The sequence below is a fragment of the Callorhinchus milii genome, unplaced genomic scaffold (assembly GCF_018977255.1).
Source record: "Callorhinchus milii isolate IMCB2004 unplaced genomic scaffold, IMCB_Cmil_1.0 Scaffold4, whole genome shotgun sequence".
Taxonomy (NCBI): Eukaryota; Metazoa; Chordata; class Chondrichthyes; order Chimaeriformes; family Callorhinchidae; genus Callorhinchus; species Callorhinchus milii.
The window spans coordinates 70530201-70549723 of NW_024704745.1; the positions used below are offsets into that span (position 1 = coordinate 70530201).

The 19523-nt window shown below is 43.8% G+C and overlaps 1 protein-coding gene across 1 annotated transcript; it reads left to right on the top strand.

Annotated features, from left to right (window-relative positions):
* The first annotated feature begins 366 nt into the window (after positions 1-366).
* On the top strand, positions 367-1467 carry LOC103177247 (ribonuclease inhibitor-like). Its single transcript, XM_007891322.2, has one exon. It carries the CDS (start codon positions 561-563, stop codon positions 1266-1268), a length of 708 nt encoding a protein of 235 aa, XP_007889513.2. The 5' UTR covers positions 367-560; the 3' UTR covers positions 1269-1467.
* Positions 1468-19523: the final 18056 nt, after the last annotated feature.

Sequence of the window (19523 nt, forward strand, 5' to 3'; positions counted from 1 at the left end):
GGTACTGCCAAATGTGAGCTTTAAAAACTTGTAAATTGGATTTCGAAGGAAAACTAAAGACAAGGATTTCAGTCTTTAGGCCATGAGAAAGTTAAGAACAAGAGATAGAGATAGGTAAATTTATGGTACATTGAAAAATCTGAAGGTAAGCAGCTCGTGAACACACCCTCTGATAGATGTTTCCAAAAAAGTAAACAATTTTTGGTTTATTTTTCTTATGAAAAAAATATAAATTTGAGTGTTGTGAAAATTATATTCGAGAGCTCAATATAAACATTATAGATATGAAAACAGTGCAGATATTATTAGGCCATCAACAAAAACAATTGAAATACCCATATTTTGTAACAATCTTTATTTGAATTAAAAACTCCTATTAGGAATTATACTATTATCTCAGACTGTGGGGCAATAATCTGGGAGATTCTGGAGTGGAACATCTGTCTGTGGCTCTGAGAAACCCGCAGTGTAAAATACAGAGTCTGGGGGTGGCATCTAACCTTCTGACAGCTAATTGTACTGAGGATCTGGTCTCCACTCTCAGTACAAATTGCTCACTGATGGAGCTGAACCTGAGTAATAATGATCTGGGAGATTCAGGAGTGAAGCGACTGTGTGAGGCTCTGAGGAACCCGGAGTGTAAAATACAGAGTCTGTGGCTGAGCTATAATAGTCTGACAGCTGATTGTACCGAGGATCTTGTCTCTGCACTGAGTACAAACTATTCACTGATGGAGCTGAACCTGAGTAATAATGATCTGGGAGATTCAGGAGTGAAGCGACTGTGTGAGGCTCTGAGGAACCCGGAGTGTAAAATACAGAGTCTGTGGCTGAGCTATAATAGTCTGACAGCTGATTGTACCGAGGATCTTGTCTCTGCACTGAGTACAAACTATTCACTGATGGAGCTGAACCTGAGTAATAATGATCTGGGAGATTCAGGAGTGAAGCGACTGTGTGAGGCTCTGAGGAACCCGGAGTGTAAAATACAGAGACTGTGGCTGTGTGATAACAGTCTGACAGATGGCTGCACCGATGATCTGGTCTCCGCTCTTAGTTCAAGCTGCTCACTGAGGTTCCTGTCCCTGGGGACTAACTCCTTCACAGATGGCTCTGTCCCCGCTCTCCGCCGCCTCATACTGACCTGCACCAGCCTGGAGGAGATCAGGTTGTGGGAGAATCAGTTCAGTTCAGATGGAGGGAAACAGCTGAACTTACTGCAGGGAACCAGAGCTGGACTGAGGGTGTCAGTGTGGATCACAGAATGAGGAGAGATTGGCGAGACTGTGTCTGGTTAATATTAACTACCTTCTCTTGGCCCCTCTTTTAACTGACATCATCAACCTCTCCTTATCCACTGGCACTGTTCACACCCTCTAAAAACCTTCCCTGGATCCATCACTGCTCTCCAGCTATCGCCCCATCTTCACCTCCCATTCCTCTCCAATACCCTGGAACAAGTCGTCACGTCCCAGCTTCGCTCTTTCCTCTCCCGCCACACGCTTAATAATAATCCCTCCAAAACCAAAAATAATAATAAATTGGTTATTTTCAATCTACGACTGTTTGTGGGACATTGCTGTGCGCAATTGGCTGCTGCGTTTGCCCACAAATATACAGTCAATTCACTATACAGTGTGTTCTGTGAAGCGCTTTGGGACGTCCTCCTGACGTGAAAAGCGCTATATCAAATGCAAGAATTATTATTATTATTATTATTATTATTATACTGTTATTGCAGTACCACACAAATTTCAATGAACTAAATTTTATTGAAAGGTAAGAAATACAAACATAGAATCCTAGAAATACATGATCTTTCCCTTCTGCCATCCACTTCCATCCCTTCTCTCTCCCATAGGGCAGACCTTTTCTCTAATACCTCATATGCGTAGTGCCAATTCTTCTTTCTCTCCTCTCAAAAATACTTTCAATCTCTCCACACAGCGTGAACTCTTCTCTTACCCTGATAACTCCTGTGCTTTTCTAGAGTACAATATGCCAACCCTTCTCTCTGTTCCCTAAACGATGCCAGCCTTTATCTCTTTTCCTCCTTCCACCGCCTGCCCATCCCTCATCTTGCCCATGGTACTTGGGTTGGGAAATGCTAGTAAATATTAGTAACTGTTACTCACACGGAAGAGTGCTGGTCAGGGATGCTCTGCTGCCAAGCTGGATGGGCCGATCTCTGCTGCCGGGACTCAGGCTGGTCTGAGCCCCTGTTCCCTGGTGCTGAGACTCAGCCTGGTTGGGGCCACTGCTGCAAGACATAGGCTTGGGAGTTCTCTCTGTTGCTAGGACTGGCTTGTTGGGAACACTCCCTGTGAGACTTGGGCTTCCTGAGGTCACACCCTGCAGGACTTTGGCTTTTTTGGGCAACTCTCTGCTGCTGAGATTTGAGCTTGTTTGGGATTTAACCTGATAAAGCCATTCTCTGCTGCTGGGACTTGGGTTAACTGGCTCAATTTCTCTGGCCCACTGCTACCTGAAAGAGGGGTGGACAGGCGTCGTTCTGCCAATAAGGGAGTTTCTCATCAGACACTGTTTTCAGGTGCGCTCCTTTTGGGGTTCTGATTGATTGATACTAAAACCAATTAGAACTACATAATGCCACTTGAATTTTGTCTACAATATTCCAGGATCTCAACCACGTTGTGGTTGAAAGAAAGCAGTTAGCTGGCATGCGGAGGATGGGCGCTATCCTGAAGTTACAGACTATATCTGAGCGAGTGTTGTGCCAAAGCCTGAAACATTTAAAACAATTTCTTAAATATGTGCAAAATAATTTCACACAAACATACAACAATCATATTATATTATTACTCATTACTCATCATCACAATTAACTTTAGGCACATAAATTATATTGTTACACTCTGCATTTTAAGATTTGGGGCTAGTTAATTATTGATAAATACAAACTACAAATTTTATTTACTGCAAGAGCAATATTGTTTTTAAATTTCAAATAATTTCAGTATGAACAACTTATAGCATTAAGAAGATCTTGGCAGAGAATGAATTAGTCAATAAATTCAAATTTCAGGCAAGCATCAATTTAGCAACAGAACACAAACTCTGGCCACTGAAACCATACCAGAAAGGTTATAAAATAATTATCCTTACTTTTGATAAAGTGTCTTTCACATTAGGAAGACATCACAATGCACTTTACATGATTTACGGGAAACTAGTGAATGCATTTGTACACAACAATGTCCCACAAACAGCCATCCAGTGAATGACTAGTTTATTTGGGGAATTGTTGACCAGGACCCCGGGTAAAACTCCTTTCTCTTTTTGAATAACGTTATGGAGTCTTTAATTTCTGAACAGATAGATGTGACCTTGGTTTAACATCTCACTCCACCAGAAATCCATTGGAGCGGCAGCCTAGATATTGTAAATTCGAAGTCTCAAAGTGGGGCTTGGTCCCGCCACCTTCTGAGTCAGAAGCGAGAGTGCTACCAACAGGCTCACATCATATGCAGTTTATGAATTAATGTATAGTGCTTGAAGTAAAGAATCCAATTTATTTTCTAATCTACAGGAACAACAAACTTTCAGAATTTATTTTTGGTTGATATTGGATGTCACTATTGGGTACATTAATATTTATAATCTTGTCACCTGCTAATTTTGAAACCTTATATTCATATCTTATAACAATTAAACCAAAAAATGAAAAGGATAACTAAAATTTGTTGGAATTAACATTTGTTTAAATAGTCACATCTATTTTGTTTTGAATTGTGTGAACTAAGCCAAGTTGTTGTTCTGATCTATGTCCTATAGAAAATGAAACATTTCTGATACTCACTTTTAGCTCCAACAACTTATCAAGATATACTTGCTTGGCAACATTCTCTCCTTCTTCATATAACCATTCTTCTATCTGATTTAAATATCCTAACATTTTGATGCGATCCTGTAGGTTAGAAAAGAGATTGGATTCTTTACATTAATGGCTGTATATTAATTTATAAATTGCATATTTTTGGCATTCTACAAGGTGGCCTTCTACAAAAACTCTCAATAATTTAAAAAACCAAAGACAGAATTATCATTAGATATTTAAGGTAATGTAAAACTGCATTGCCATGAATTTATTTTAGGATTAACCTTTCACTGAAACCTTTACGAAATTTCTGCATGTATTGTGTTACTCTTGTCTATAGTGTCTACAGCTTGTTCAGCAATAATAAAGTCAATTAGTATTTAATTAGTAAATCGAACATTAATTAGCTTAAATACATAGCCCACCATGTAGGAAGATGTTGCATATACAAGGATTATTATTACTGTAAGTGAATTATGCTAAAGATAGCTACAACTACAACTTGCACTTATATAGTGCCCTCCACACAGAGGCAGAGCTTGGCTCTGAGCCGGGGTTGGGGACGAGGTGACCATAAGCACAGTCGAAAAGGAAGGTTTTAAGGCAGGACTTGAAAAATGGGAAGGGGGGAAGGCGGAGAGATTGAGGGAGAGTGTTCCAAAGTTTCGGGACGTAGTGGCTGAAAGCGCGACCTCCAATGGTGGAGTGGAGGGTGCGAGAGACAAGTAGGAGGCTTGTGCCAGTTGAGTGGATGCACCGGGTGGTGGATTGGGGAGTGAGATCGAAGAAGTAGGGAGGTGCCAGGGAGTCAAGCGATTTGAACACGAGTGTGAGGATCTTGGAGTCGATCCGCTGGGTGATGGGGAGCCAGTGGAGTCTGGCCAGAACTGATGACATGTGGGTACGGAGTTTGGTCCGGGTAAGTATGCAGGCAGCAGAGTTCTGAATGAGCTGGATTTTTTGAACGGTGGAGCTGGGGAGACTGGCGAGTAGTGCGTTTGAGTAATCCAGGCGGGAGGTGACAAACGCATGCACGAGAGTTTCGTCTGCGTTTGGGGTAAGGTACAGTCGGAGGCGGGCAATGTGGCAGAGATTGCGGGAAGGCGATCCTGCTCAGGAACCGAATGTGGGGGAGGAAGGGCGGCTGGGGGTCAAACTGGACGCCTAGATTGCGCACTGGCTTGGTGAGTATGGGGGAGACCCATGAAGTATAAGGAGCTCAGATAGGGTGGAAGGGGACATGGGTGAGGGGTTGGAGGACGATGCAGCCAAGCGAATGTTTTCAATCTCTGACGCGAAAAAGTTTAGAATCTATACGCACTTGGCGTTTAATGTGAGGATAGAGGGGGCTTGAGGGGGTGCACGGAGGAGGTGATGGGTGGTGGAAAGAGTGTCTTTGGATTGTTTTTGGTCTCCAGGATGACTTTGGAATAAAAGTTAGTTTTGGCCTGTGAAAGGGAGAGGCGGTAAATACGGAGGTGCTTCAGCCACAGCTGGCGGTAAATCGTGAAGCCGAATTTCTGCCATCTGCACTCGAGCGTCCGGGCGCAGGTTTTAAGTGAGTGGAGATGACTGTTGTACCAAGGGGAGTGTTCTCCTGGATTTCAGGAGAACCAGGGAATTAAAGATTATGGAGAGACGGACATTCACCAGCTTGATGGCTGCATCAGGATCGCTGTGGATAGAGGGCCAGAGGGAGAGCAGGTCCGAGGAAGAGAGGGCATTTTTGAGGAACTCAGGGGAAGCTTCTTCCAGGGGTGGAAAAAAATGGTGGAGGGCTTGGAAAAGGGGAGGGGTTGCAGGAGGAGAGGGAGACGAAGAAGTTGTCCGAGATGGCCTTGTCCGTGATGGATAGGTCGGAAATGTCAAGGCCATGTGTGATTACGAGGTTGAAGGAGTGGCCACAGTTGTGGTTGGCGAGTTGATGAGGAGGCTGAGGTTTGGGAAGGAGCGGAGGGCAGTGAAATCTGAGGAGATGGTGCAAGGGGAGTTTAGGTGGAGATAATATTAACAACAACAACTTGCATTTATATAATGCTCTCCATGCTGAGCGGCGTTTCAGAGAGTTTAACAATGGTAGAGCCCGAGGCAGAGCCAGGGGGAGGGGGATGGTGACGTTAGGCGCGGTTGAAGAGGAAGGTCTTCAGGCGCGAACTGTAGATGGGGAAGGAGAGGGTGAGGCGAAGGGATTGAGGGAGGGACTTCCAAAGTTTTGGGGCATAGTGGCTGACCCACTTAATACTTAAACTAGAAAAAATAATTTTGAATTACTGTAATATAAAAATGAAGACAAATCATTGCAATGACATTGCATTTTAGTTTAAAATTACCAACCTGGTTTGTGATTAACAGATTCACTCAGAAAAAGTTGGACCTAATCAACCATCCTCTATTTGAGAGCATGCATGTGGGTGAGTGAAATCTATGGTCTGTTTGCTCTCCTTGAGAGTGAAAAGCACAGTCTAGGCAGTTTAAATGTTGCAATTGCTTTAAATATATAACATAATAATAATAATAATCCTTGCATTTGATATAGCGCTTTTCATGTCAGGAGGACATCCCAAAGCGCTTCACAGAACACACTGTAAAGTGAATTGACTGTATATTTGTGGGCGAACGCGGCAGCCAATTGCGCACAGCAATGTCCCACAAACAATCGTAGATTGAAAATGACCAATTTATTATTGTTTTGTTTTGGAGGGATTATTATTAGGCTCTGTGTGGAGTAAGGAAACTTGCCCAAGGTTTCGCCCTCTGCCTGGAATTGAACTCAGGTCTCTCGCTTGCAAAGCGAGTGCTCTAACCACTGAGCTACAGGACTCCACCATACAGGACTCCATATGCATTTAGGACTTGCTTCGGTTTTGTAAAATGTTCTGTTGACAGCAATAATGGGGTTCAATCTGTTATTTCATAATGTGTCCATGTTTCAACGTTCCTTGTGTCTTTGATATCTACCACAACTATCTTGTATATCTTGTCACCAAGTAGAATGACTTCTACCTCGTCAACCACGCTATTCTTCTCTGCTGCCTCTCTCAATTCCACCTTTATAGTTCTGTGCTATCCTGATTTTACTCTTACCTATCCCAGCATCTCCAACTTTATCTATTCTAATAGTTTCTCCTCCAGCCCATGCACAGTCACATGTGGTGTTCTTTAGAGCTCCTTTTATGAAGAGGATAGGACCAACAATTGAGCTCCAAATGGAAAAGTTAACCTCATGTCTGTAGATGACATATAATCCTGCTCGATGGTGTTATCGCAATTGTGGGGTTAACTTCCATATGAATGCATGGCACCCAATTCTAGCTCACTGCCTCCACCCTTGATTCTAGCTCACTGCCTCCACCCTTTTCTGACTGCTTGCCTGTCAGACATCAAGTCCCGGATGAGCTCAAACTTTCTCCAGTTGAATGGTTCTCCTGCTTGGTTCATGTTCAGCACCTTTTCGCCTCAGGCGCTAACACATTAACCTGCATGATGCACCCTCCACCTCATGGAGCTGGTGAGGAACCTTGATGTCTTATTTGATTCCTAACTGTCTTTTAAATCCCATATCTAAGTCATGACCCGTTTAGTTTTCCAGCCACTAGCTCTACCCTTGGGCCCACGAGATCCTCATCTATGCTTTTATCATGCCCAGACTTGACTACGCCAATTCCCACTGCTAGCCGGACTTCCCAGCTTTTCCCTATACAAGATGCAGACTAACCAGAACTCTGCAGCTCATGTCCTTTCCTGCACCAGATTCCAAAAGCTTATCATTCTCTATCCTCACCCAGCTCCACTGGCTCCCCATCCCCCAATGAATGGAGTTGAAGATCCTCATTCTAACTTTAAATCCCTCCAGTCTCGCCCCAACCTAATACCTAAAATTTCCTCAAACCCTATGAAGCTGGCTGCTCCCTTCACTCAGGGGGCACCAACCTGCTTCATCTCCCCCAACACACTTTCAGACTATCTGCCCCCATTCAGTAGTCTCTCCAATTCGCTTAACATCCATCTCAGGACCCAACTCATTAACCACGCTTTCGGTCATCTTTCCTATCCCACCTTCTTTGGCTCCCAGCTTGGGTTCTATGCTATTATTAAGTGCTATGGAATGCCGACTTGATGTGAAAAGTGTTACATAAATGTAAATTTATATTGTATTATGAAATGCTTCTGTGACCTAGTAATCCCTTATCAACCTGTCCTCTCTCTCTGCTCAACCTGCTCCACATCCCCAACCGGCTCACCCCACCATCGGCAGTTGGGCCTTCAGCCTCTCTGCCCCCACCCTTTGAAACACCATCGCAGAATCCCTTCGCCTTCCTCCCTCTCTTGCCTGATTCAAGACAAGCCTCAAAAACCTTCTCTTCAACTGCGCCTTCGGCCACCCTCCTACCTCTCCCCTTCCTACCTTCCACCCCTCCTGATTCCAACCCACCGCTCGGATGCAAATCCTTGACTGTCCACAGTCTTCCTCCCAACTTGAAAGGCGCTATACAAATGTTATTAGTTGTTATCGTTGTATAGCTTACTTTGAAAATAGAGGTTTTGTAGAGTGCAATATGCACTTATTCAAGGCTGAGACTGATAAGATTTTAAAAAACAGAGGGATTAGGGGATATGGGGATAGGGCAGGTAATTAGAGTTAGGTCTGAAGATCAGCCATGATCTTATCAAATGGCGGGACAGGCTCGAGGGGCCGAATGGCCTACTCCTGCTCCTAATTCTTATGTTCTTATATCTAGTTAGATAATAAAATTAAATGTCTTGTTGGTTAGATAAAGGAGGTTTGTATCAGGAGCCTTATATCAATACAGTTTGATGGTTTCTTTCAACAGGTACATTTCACACCTGTATAGATCTGCCAATTTTCAACTAACCTTTTCAGAGAAGTTTGGCCCATAGAGGCTACTCCTAAAGGAATACAGATATTCTTCAACATCATTTCTAGCATCATTTCTCTCCTCTTCTAATCTGTCCAGTTCTCTCATTTCCTTCTGTTTTGAAAGAAATACAACAATGTTCTGTTAAACAACAATAAACAACATATTTTTGGCCATGGGTAGCTTTATTCAGAATGCAAAAGTTGTTCTTATGCTGGCTGCCCTTTCAACATTAGCTACAACTGAGGCTTTGGGTCGGATTCGGTTAAATTTGCCTAATCTCTTAAAAATTTAAATTGAAATTTAAATTGCAAAGTTTTCTGGTTGATAGGAAAGTAAATAATCTCTTCTCAAAAGTCAGAATTTTGTTGGTGGGAGGACTAAGACTAGCTTAAGAAATTCCTTATTACTGTGAGGAACTTTTGGAAGTGTAGAGAACAACCATTTTAATCACAGTCACCTCCTCGGTCACTCTCCATCACAACTCCCTCCACTGTTAGCCTCGACACTTGCCGCTGTCACCACCCGCACAGCCTTCTACTCCCACAAGTCCCCCAGTACTCCAGTCCCCTCCACACCTTCAAGTCACAAGTGTATGCTGCTGAATTCACGTGGCACAAATTCAATGTAATGGTCCACTGGCTTGACTTCAGCAAAATCTACAGCTCCACCCGAGCCTCAGCTAAATTATCTTTCTACTCCAGAGGCCAAGAACAATCCGAGGCTCTTCTTCTCTACCACAAACCAGCTCCTCCCCCACACCTTCCTATGCTGTGCCCATTCTCTCCTCAATCTCCAAATGTGAGGAAATGATGGACATCTTCGAGTCTAAAATCGAGGGGATCAACTCTCCCTTCTCTGCCCTTTCTACTGCCAACCCATTCCCATCTCCTTCTCTGGCCTCCACCTATCCCTCTCTCCTTCCACACTTTTGACCCTCTTTTCTCATCTCCATCATCTCTCAAACAAAGCCCACCACCTTGACCCCATCTCTACCTCTCTCGCCTCCCAGATCCACCTCCTTGACTTCTTACTAGTGGAGCAGTGGAGTCCAGTAGTGTAGTGGTTAGCGTACCAAGAGGACCAAGGCGGGGCAAAACCAACTCGGACCATCCTAGCCCTGAGGGCTTTAGCTTGTGAGTTAACAGGAACCAACAGGAAGAAGTTAATCCCCGTGCACAAGATAAGTCTGCTGCTCCAAGTCTTGTTGATAAGACAAGTTAGCTGGTCCATCATCAGTAGGCTTCCTAATTCCTACAAAGGATCTTCCTTTCATGACAAAGGCAAGCCATATATGGGTTTCGCCGTCATCATGGACGAAGATAAAGAACTCTAGTTCAACTGCGCGCCCCACTCAGCACAATTCGGCGAACTCGGTACTCTGAAAGAAGCTGTTGCTCAAACAACTGATGTGGCTGCAAACATCTGGTCAGATAGTGCCTATTTTGTCAACAAGGTCACGCTACTTCCCTTATATGAGGCCTACAATTTTAATTCCAGGGACAACAAGCTGTTGGTTCACCGCACACTACTGATGAATATCTGGCAGTTATATCTGCCTGTCCAATGCCCCTTCATCTGGGAAAGGTAAGGGGACGTGCCAAGACATCCAACCCCCAGGCTGTCGGCAATGCTACAGCAGATAAATCCCCTAAGTATGCTGCATGACACTCCACCTTGTGGTCACCACCAACGCAGTCTCCCAGTGCAGTGGAAATGATTGACAAGTAACAAAGCATCAGCCCTGCGATTGACTTGGTGTCCCTGCAGAACTCCTATGAACCATACAAGCGTGTTATAGACTGGCATGGAGCAGGAAGGCCTGACCCGCCTCCCACTGATTGGGCCTCAGACACACGTCTGGTAGGCGCCTCCAGCGACAACACGACCGCCCCTCAGCTGATGTACGCCCCAGCTGAAAGTTGGTGTGTGTACCCCCATCTCTGACCGACGAGGTCTTTCTTCTCTCCCATTCCCATCCCACAGATGAACACATGGCAGCAGCAGTTACCTTACAACTCGTATTGTGCAACATGTGGTGGCCATCGGTGTCCGCCGTCATCACCTCACAGACTCAGCGATGTCTGGTGTGCCTGCAGCACAACCTACCAAAACGCAGCCATCGTGCACTGCTAGTCTCCACTCCATCCCCTGACGGTCTATGGACTCACTTACAAATTGACTTTATTGGACCTCTACCTAAGGCCCCAGGTCATTACAAGTATTGTTTGGTGGTAATCGACAAATTCACGAAATGGATGGAGGCCTGCCCAACAAAATCAAACACAGCCCTGACTGCCGTAAGACTTTTATTGTGTGAGGTGGTCTGCAGGTGGGGAATATCGGTGCAAGTGGAGAGTGACCAAGGGTCCCACTTCACCCCACTTGATCCAACCGCCGTGGCAGTGGTGTAGTCCTTATCTCAAGGACACCACTTGCCCTATTCCCCTACTCCTCTGGCTCTTTCCCCTCTTTTGAGCACCTCACCCTCTCCCACCCCTCCTATCTCTCACTCAAAATCCTCCTCCTCTACCGGCCCCCTAAAACCTCTCCCACCTTCATCTCCAATATTTCTACCCTACTAACATCTCTCTGCCTCTGCTCTGATCGCCTCATCATCCTGGGCGACTTCAACATGCACTTCACCCCCTCCTGCTCCATCTCCTCGGACTTCTCCTCCCTGCTCTCCTCGCTCAACCTCTCCCTCCACATCAACTCCATCACTCACGGTCACGGCCACCCACTCGATTTGGTGATCACCCGGGGCCTCAGTGTCTCGGATGTCACCATTACCGACAAGGCCGTCTCCGATCACCACTTCATCTCCTTCACCACCTCCACCCCCTCCCCACCTCCACCAGACCCACCACCATCTTCTACTGCCCCTGGAAGAAGTTACCCCCACAATCCCTAACCGCTGCCTTGGAGTCCTTTGAACTCCTCTCCCTCTGGCCTTCATCCCTCACTGACCCCTCTTCTGCTCTCACCCTCCTCAACACCCTCTCCACTACACTTAACACTCTTGCACTCATCACCTCCCGTACTGTCTCCTACTCTCGCTCCTCCCCGTTCACCACCCACCTCCGCTCACTGAAGAGCCAGGTGCGGGCTGCTGAACGCACCTGCCTCAAATCTGGCCTAACGGTCCACCGACAAATCTGGCTGGCCCTCCTCAAAATCTACCGCTCCACTCGAGCCTCGGCCAAGTCATCCTTCCACTCCAGGATAATCCTGGAGGCGAAGAACAACCCCAGGCTTCTGTTCTCTACCACATCCCGACTCCTCCGTCCCCCCCGCCACCCCGCACAGGTCATCTCCTCCAAACTTCATTGCGAGAGATGCTGGATTTCCTTGAATCCAAAATCAAGGGAATCCGCTCCGCGGTCACTGCCCCTCCAACTTCCACCCACCCCCCACACTCCGACTCCTACCCATCTCCCCTACACACCTTCGAACCCATTTCCCCACCCTCTATCACCACCCTCATCCTGTCCCTGAAACCCACCACCTGCTCCCTTGACCTCATCTCCACTCCTCCCAGTTCCACCTCCTTGTCCCACTTCTCACAGACATCATCAACCTGTCCCTCTCCTCTGGCTCTGTTCCCATTCCCCTAAAAACTGCCACCATTACTGAGAAATGGGTGTTTAAGATGAAAGAATGCATGCAGGCCACTAATATGAACGTGGCGGCTAACATCAGCAAATCTCAGCAAGTGATGAAGCGATGCTTTGATAAGATAGTCACAGTAACTGAGTATATGGTGGGAGACACAGTTATGGTTCTTGATTTTGGGGAAAAAAAATCACCCCTTTCACATACAAAGGGCTATTTCCTATAGTTGACAAAGCCAGCCTCTCTGTATATTTATTGTGACATAACTCCAAAGAAACACACACGATGGCATCATGTCAACCAGTTAAAAACTGTATAAGTAACATGTTACAATGCTTGATTTATTACAGAAGCAAAACTGAAGATGGAGCTATGGTACCATCTTCTGATCTGGATCATCATGACATGTGCTGCACCAACACCCCCTCCATGTCCTAAGGTTCACAGGATCAATGTTACCCAGTCGTCAGCATCCATTGATACGACAAGGTTCCCAGATTTTCATTATTGTTCAAACGATAGTAATCATAGTGTTAATTGGGTCAGTGTGTTGGGTCCACCGACTAGTTCGCGAGCTACAACATTGAGCAATCCAGGCCGACCTGATAAGATTTAATTCGGAGGTGAGGGATCAAGGCTTAGACCTTTCCCCCTTAAGATGGGTACTGCAAATAATGACTGTTATGAATGTTTATGTCATTATGTATGATTACAATAATCATCCTTGCATTTGATATAACACTTTTCACATCTTCTAGACATCTCAAAGCGCTTCACAGAATATGCTGTAAAGTGAATTGACTGTATATTGGTAGGTGAAACGCAGCAGCCAATTGCGCACAGCAGTGTCCCACAAACAGTCGTGGATTGAAAATGACCAATTTATTATTGTGTTTTGGAGGGATTATTATTAGGCTCTGTGTGGAGTAAGGAAACTTGCCCAAGGTTTCGCCCTGTGCCTGGAATTGATCTCAGGTCTCTCACTTGCAAAGCGAGTGCTCTAACCACTGAGCTACAGGACTCCACAAGTCGTTGATTCGTATGATTACAGGTAATGTACTTGCTGTTTAATAAGGAGAATGGGCAATTGAATGACCTATGAAACCCCTTAAGTAAGCAGTAAAATGAAACCTACCGGTCAGCAGGCTGGTACAAACTGGTTTAGGGATATCAAAGAAGTTGGACAAAGTTACATTTTCCAGAACAGTAACAGTAACAGAAACAGGTCAGAAAACAATTTCAAGGCCAGGACAGGGAGACTGGGACAAGGAGGTTTGGAGTCTGAGGAAGAGTCACAAGGGGCAAAGGAATGTGTGAGAACCCAAGCCTGAGGGTTACCGATACAATGAACATCACGTGCAGGATAAGATGAGCAGATCTGAAAGAAGGTAACGGTCCAAACTGTAAGAGTCTGTACTTTTAGAAATCTGAGTGAAGTTGTCTCGGATCGGGGAAGAGAACAGAGGAGGAGCTCTGTGGTCACCCTTGTGAAGGCTAGACCTCTCCGACCAAAACCACAGAAACTCATGATTGGGAATGACATCTTGTTAGTGAAAAGACGAACTTTTTGATCGTCTGGCAAGTCAGTTCTTCGACAGGGAGAAAGGAGCAGGTGGACCAGATCATCTGGTAACCGGTATCAGGCGATACCAGGTGGGGAGAGGCACGCAGCCCATGTTTGGGGATTACCAGTTGCCCGAACCAGGAATCCACCTTTCAGAGGAGAACGAGAAAGGAAGGGAGCCACCGGTCGGCACTGTTGTTTAACAGGTAATATAGTTTCATTGGGAGACTCAGTGGGTCATTCAAGCCGTTAATTATTTACTACTGCATCACAAATTATTGATTATCTCCTGTTGTGTCACGAATTATTAGTTATCCAATAATCTTTTGTTATTTTTCCTAATAAAGTATAATGACAATTCTAACATGTGTACTCCTTGGTCCATAGAATGCCGAGGGGACTATCCTATTAGTGTTATATCTGTACTTACATATGAAACTCGAGTTGACTTTCTGTACTAAAGTTGCGTTAATAAAATATTAAAATTGTATCAACGACTCCGGCATCTGTGTTTGCCAACCACTTGTAAAAAAAAGTCTACACATCTCGAAAAATCCGTAGACTGTGGCCAATCTTTGAAGGAGCAGGGGCTTCAGCTTCACACTTGGCTAACATTTCTTTATCATTTGCACGTCAGTGGATTCACTGACAGATTGACTCCAGACTTACCAGCTAGCCCCTTTAACCGAGGGAGGGGCTGCCTCCAATCTGTACTCCTAAAATAGAGCATACCAACTAGAACAAGGCTTTTACATTATACTTGGTTCAGTATTAATTGAAACTTTAGCCATTTTACTTTATTAAGCTTCTGATGTGGGAAGATTAGTTCATCTGATTTTGTTTTTAAAAAAATTAGTTTGAATCCTGGCAGAAGCTGTGTGGAGAGCTAAATTGCCGAGCCTTCCTTGGGAATGGGAGGATAAAACCAGCTGGCACTGGTCCTAATCCCTCTTCAACATTCTCTACCAGTCTGCTGACACTCATTGCCAATTGGGCAAGGAACTGCAGTGCTATACAATGCTGTGTATTGCACTCCAACATGAGGAGAACTGAGAAAATTACAAATATGATCAGACACACTAAATTATTTAAAAAACCAAAACAAATCAGCAACTTAAGAAAAAAATGTTTCAAACATAATTCTTGTTAAAGTAACTAAGGAACTACTAAGCCTTATATTATCAAAACAATTCAAATTAAAGGAATACTGTACGTTTTAACATCAAGAAACATAGATTAACTTTTTTAATAATCTGTACTATTCTTACCTCTTTTTTAAAATATACTTCAAGCAAGTCTTCATTAATTTGCCACACCAGATTAACCTCAACAGGCAAGGGGTTTGGATTTTTGGAAACAGAAACCTGACCAGCTTTCTTTTTACAAGCAATCTGAATAAAAATAATGGGTACAAATGATGTTCTAAACAAAACTTACTTCTTCCATTCCTCTTAAATATTCCTAAGCGCACTCTTTAAAACATCTTAAAATTTCACCCATCTGTCCACAAGGATCTGCTGTTGCCTGTATTTTAAGTACTGAGCCTACATCAAGCAGTTGACAAGTCAAATTTCCTATATCCAGGTGATTGCTGCCAACAACCACCTTGATAAGTATGCTAGCTCGCTAAGTAAAGTAAAACATTCTAACAATGTGACTGCCTGAAAGATCTGAACAATAATTTAGAAATTGTACATTTGGATTAAGTCTTAAAAAGTGTAATACAAATCACTAACGTGATGATGTTCAGTTTCTACTTCTGGTTCGGACTGTTGTTTAAGCTTTGCTATCTGGACCAAAGCTATATACTCAATACTGTCCAATGAACTCTTGCTCTGAAATGAAACATAAAATGAGTATTCATTTTTATTAAACATCTATTTGGTACCAAACTAATTTTATGGTATCAAACTACTTAAAATAAATAGGCACTCCACAGCATACAAATGTAGATGTCCAACACCTGCAGAAATAATAGTAATCATTACATTTAATATATGTTTCACATTGGGAGGAAATCTCAAAGCACTTTCCTGTATTTACTGTAAAGTATAATGACTGTTGTCTGTCGGCAAGCGTAGCAGCCAGGTTGCATACAGCAATGTCCCACAAATAGCCAAGGAGAGGAATGACAAATTTATCTGGGGAATTTTGTTCAAGAGACCAAGGAGAAACTCTCTTCTCTTTGTATGGTGCCGTGGGATCTTTCAAGTACACCTGAACACACAGATAGGATCTCAATTTAATGGCTCATCTGAAGGACAGCACCTTAAACAATGCAGCACTTCCCCATCCCTGTATTGGAATGGGAGAGTAGAATGTTCCAATGTGGGACTTGAACTCACAACTTTCTTAGAGGTGAGAGTGCAAGAAACTTAGTCAGGCTGATATCTGAACATCGATATCATAACTGATAAACCACAGTCAGATTGCCAAAAACAAATATGGTATAATGCTGTTTATCAGATGATGCTGGCAGATTAAACATGTTGCTTGCTTCAGAACATTTCTGTAATGTTTTGGCCATTGGGCACTTTTTGGCCATTGGGCATGTGCAGACCTCTAATCATAGGATGCAGCTTAATTTTTTCAACTTCAGATCTGCCTATCTCTTATAATCAGGCCCTCTTCTGTTGTTGCTAAGATTAAATAAGATGTTGCGATTCATAAGTGGTTGATACTGTGATGCTTAATAAATGCAGAGCGATTGGGTGCTTTCCTGGCTTGTTGGATGCTACAAGTGGCCAGTTCTGTGGATCCGACTGGAACTGATTGTACTTCAAGGTCCAATCATTCCTGACAGCATCTCAGCAATAATTGGACAAAAAGGGATTTGTAATCCTACCTTTTTGGCTGAGAAAAGGCTTGAAAAGTGAGACAAACTGCTGGTAAGTAAAGCAGCAGCTTCATTTATTCCAGCAATCCCACTTTAGGAATTTAAAAGTTGGCGATCTTTAGAAAGTCAAAATCAGGAACTGCAATTGACAGGATGCATTCTAAATACGGTGGGTAATAGGCATTTTGGTTCCAGATAAATAAATCATTAATAGCTAGGAGACATGTACAAAACATTCAAAAGGCCAATTGGACCCTGGTCATTTTCACAAGAAGCTCAGAACCTAAAAGCAAGAAAATACAATTGAAACATACTGTTCAGAATTCATATGAAATTTGTGTACTTCACCTTAGAAAGAATATATTAGCCCTGAAGGAAATCTGGTAAACGTCCATACAGCTGAGTACAAAATTATACATGAAGACAAAGATGTAAAGAAAAAAAATGAAAAACTGTGACTATCCCCTCCCCTTCCCCAGGCTCAGGTCTGAAATGCTGTACACTGTCCAGTGCTTTGGGACATCCTCCCGACGTGAAAGGCGCTATACAAATGTAATCTTGTTGTTGTTATCCTCGCGGGGAAAATATTATAAGGTACGCATAGGCAGAAGATGAAAGAGCACATATTTAAAGTTGTGATGGACACTTTTTGGGCAGACTTTTTTTTAAATTTGCACTTATTCAGGGATGTAAGGATTGCATGAACATCAACGACTGATCAGTACTGATTGCAAACTGGATTGACCAGAGGACCAGCCATGTTAAACATGTGGCTATGCATATATTATATTTGGTATAGGTTAGCTGCCATAAGTACAGTTTTAAAGAAAGTGTTAGTACATAATAATAATAATCCTTGCATTTGATATAGCGTTTTTCACGTCGGGAGGACGTCCCAAAGCGCTTCACAGAACACACTGTAAAGTGAATTGACTGTATATTTGTGGGCGAACACGGCAGCCAATTGCGCACAGCAATGTCCCACAAACAGTCGTAGATTGAAAATGACCAATTTATTATTGTTTTTGGTTTTGGAGGAATTATTATTAGGGCTCTGTGTGGAGTAAGGAAACTTGCCCAAGGTTTCACCCTGACAGGGATTGAACTCAGGTCTCTCGCTTGCAAAGCGAGTGCTCTAACCACTCCCCCCCAGCCCCCTGATCTCCCCCCCCCCAGCCCCCTGATCTCCCCCCTCCAGCCCCCTGATCTCACCCCCAGGCCCCTGATCTCACTCCCCACCTCCCTGATCACTCCCCTGATCCCCCCACCCCACCTCCCTGATCTCCACCATCTCCCCCTCTTCCCTCCTTAAATAAATGTTACAGTAATTAAGATAATAATTTGTATTTGATATAGTGCCTTATCACGTCTTCGAGATGTCTCAAAGCGCTTCACAGAATATACTGTAAAGTGAATTGACTGTATATTTTGTGAGCGAAACTCGGCAGCCAATTGAAGGGATTATTACCCTCGGAAAAGCGATCTGCCAATCAACTAACAATCAGGTTCCTACTTACTGCTAGGTAAACAGAGGTGTGTAAGAAACTTCCCTATCGTTTCGCTCTGCATGGGAATCGATCTCTTGGTCCTCTCTTGTGAGGCGAATGTTCTAACCAGTACTCTACAGGACTCCGCAAGGAGGATTATTAAATTCGACTTTCCCTCAGACCTTTCCTTTATTTTCAGCACTTAATTTACTCACTAATTCAATGTGGAGTCCTGGAGCTCAGTGGTTAGAGCACTCGTTTTGCAAGTGAGAGACCGGAGTTCAATTCCAGGCAGGGCAAAACCTTGGGCAAGTTTCCTTACTCCACACGCCAAATAATAATCCCTCCAAAACCACCCAAAAATAAAAATTGGTCATTTTCAATCTACGACCGTTTGTGGGACATTGCTGTGCGCAATTGGCTGCCGCGTTCGCCTACAAATATACAGTCAATTCACTTTACAGTGTGTTCTGTGAAGCGCTTTGGGACATCCTCCCGACGTGAAAAGCGCTATATCAAATGCAAGAATTATTATTATTATTAATTTTCAACCAATGAGAAACCTACTACTGTATGCGGTGAGTCACAAACAGAACTCTGGAAAAAAAATATTGATTATAGATGTCATCACTTCTCAGTTGGTTACAAATAGTTTGCTGGAAAACAGACAACCTACAATGAACAGGTTGATTACACCCTACCTTCCTACTCCCCTTTGCTCAGTTGGCTCCAGCCTCCTGCACGTCCCTGGTCTCCTCTGCTCCATCATCGGCAGCTATGTCTTCAGTCAAAACTGTAGAACTCTATCTCAATCCCTTCACCTTGCCTGCCCCCTCCTTCCCTGTCTTCTGATCAAACCTGAAGATCTTCTTCTTCAGCCAGGTCTACGGTCACCTCCCTTCTCCCCAGCTCGGTGTCAAGCTCCACCACTGTTAAGCGCTCTGAATTGTTACCCAGCGTGAAGGGTGCTATATAAATGCAAGTTTTTGTTGTTGATTGAAATACTTTTAAAGGAATTACTTACCTCAATGCTCCCAGAATCAGAAGTACCAGGTGTGCTGCTCTCAATTGAAATAGATGGGGAAAAATTTGATTCTTTTTCCACAGAAGTATCTTCAGTGTGCTCTTCCACTATAAATGCATTAGAAACACTGAAGATGCCATCAGTGTCGATAATCACTTTTATCTTCACGATAGAGTTTTCGTTCTTTGCCTGAGGTACTAAGATGACAAAATGTCCTACGTCCAAAAAAAATTACTTTTAAGTAATGATATTTGGAAACATTCTACAAATTTGGGCGTTTAT

Excerpts from the sequence above, each read along its gene's own strand:
- LOC103177247 (XM_007891322.2), top strand. The coding sequence starts at position 561 with ATGGAGCTGAACCTGAGTAATAATGATCTGGGAGATTCAGGAGTGAAG.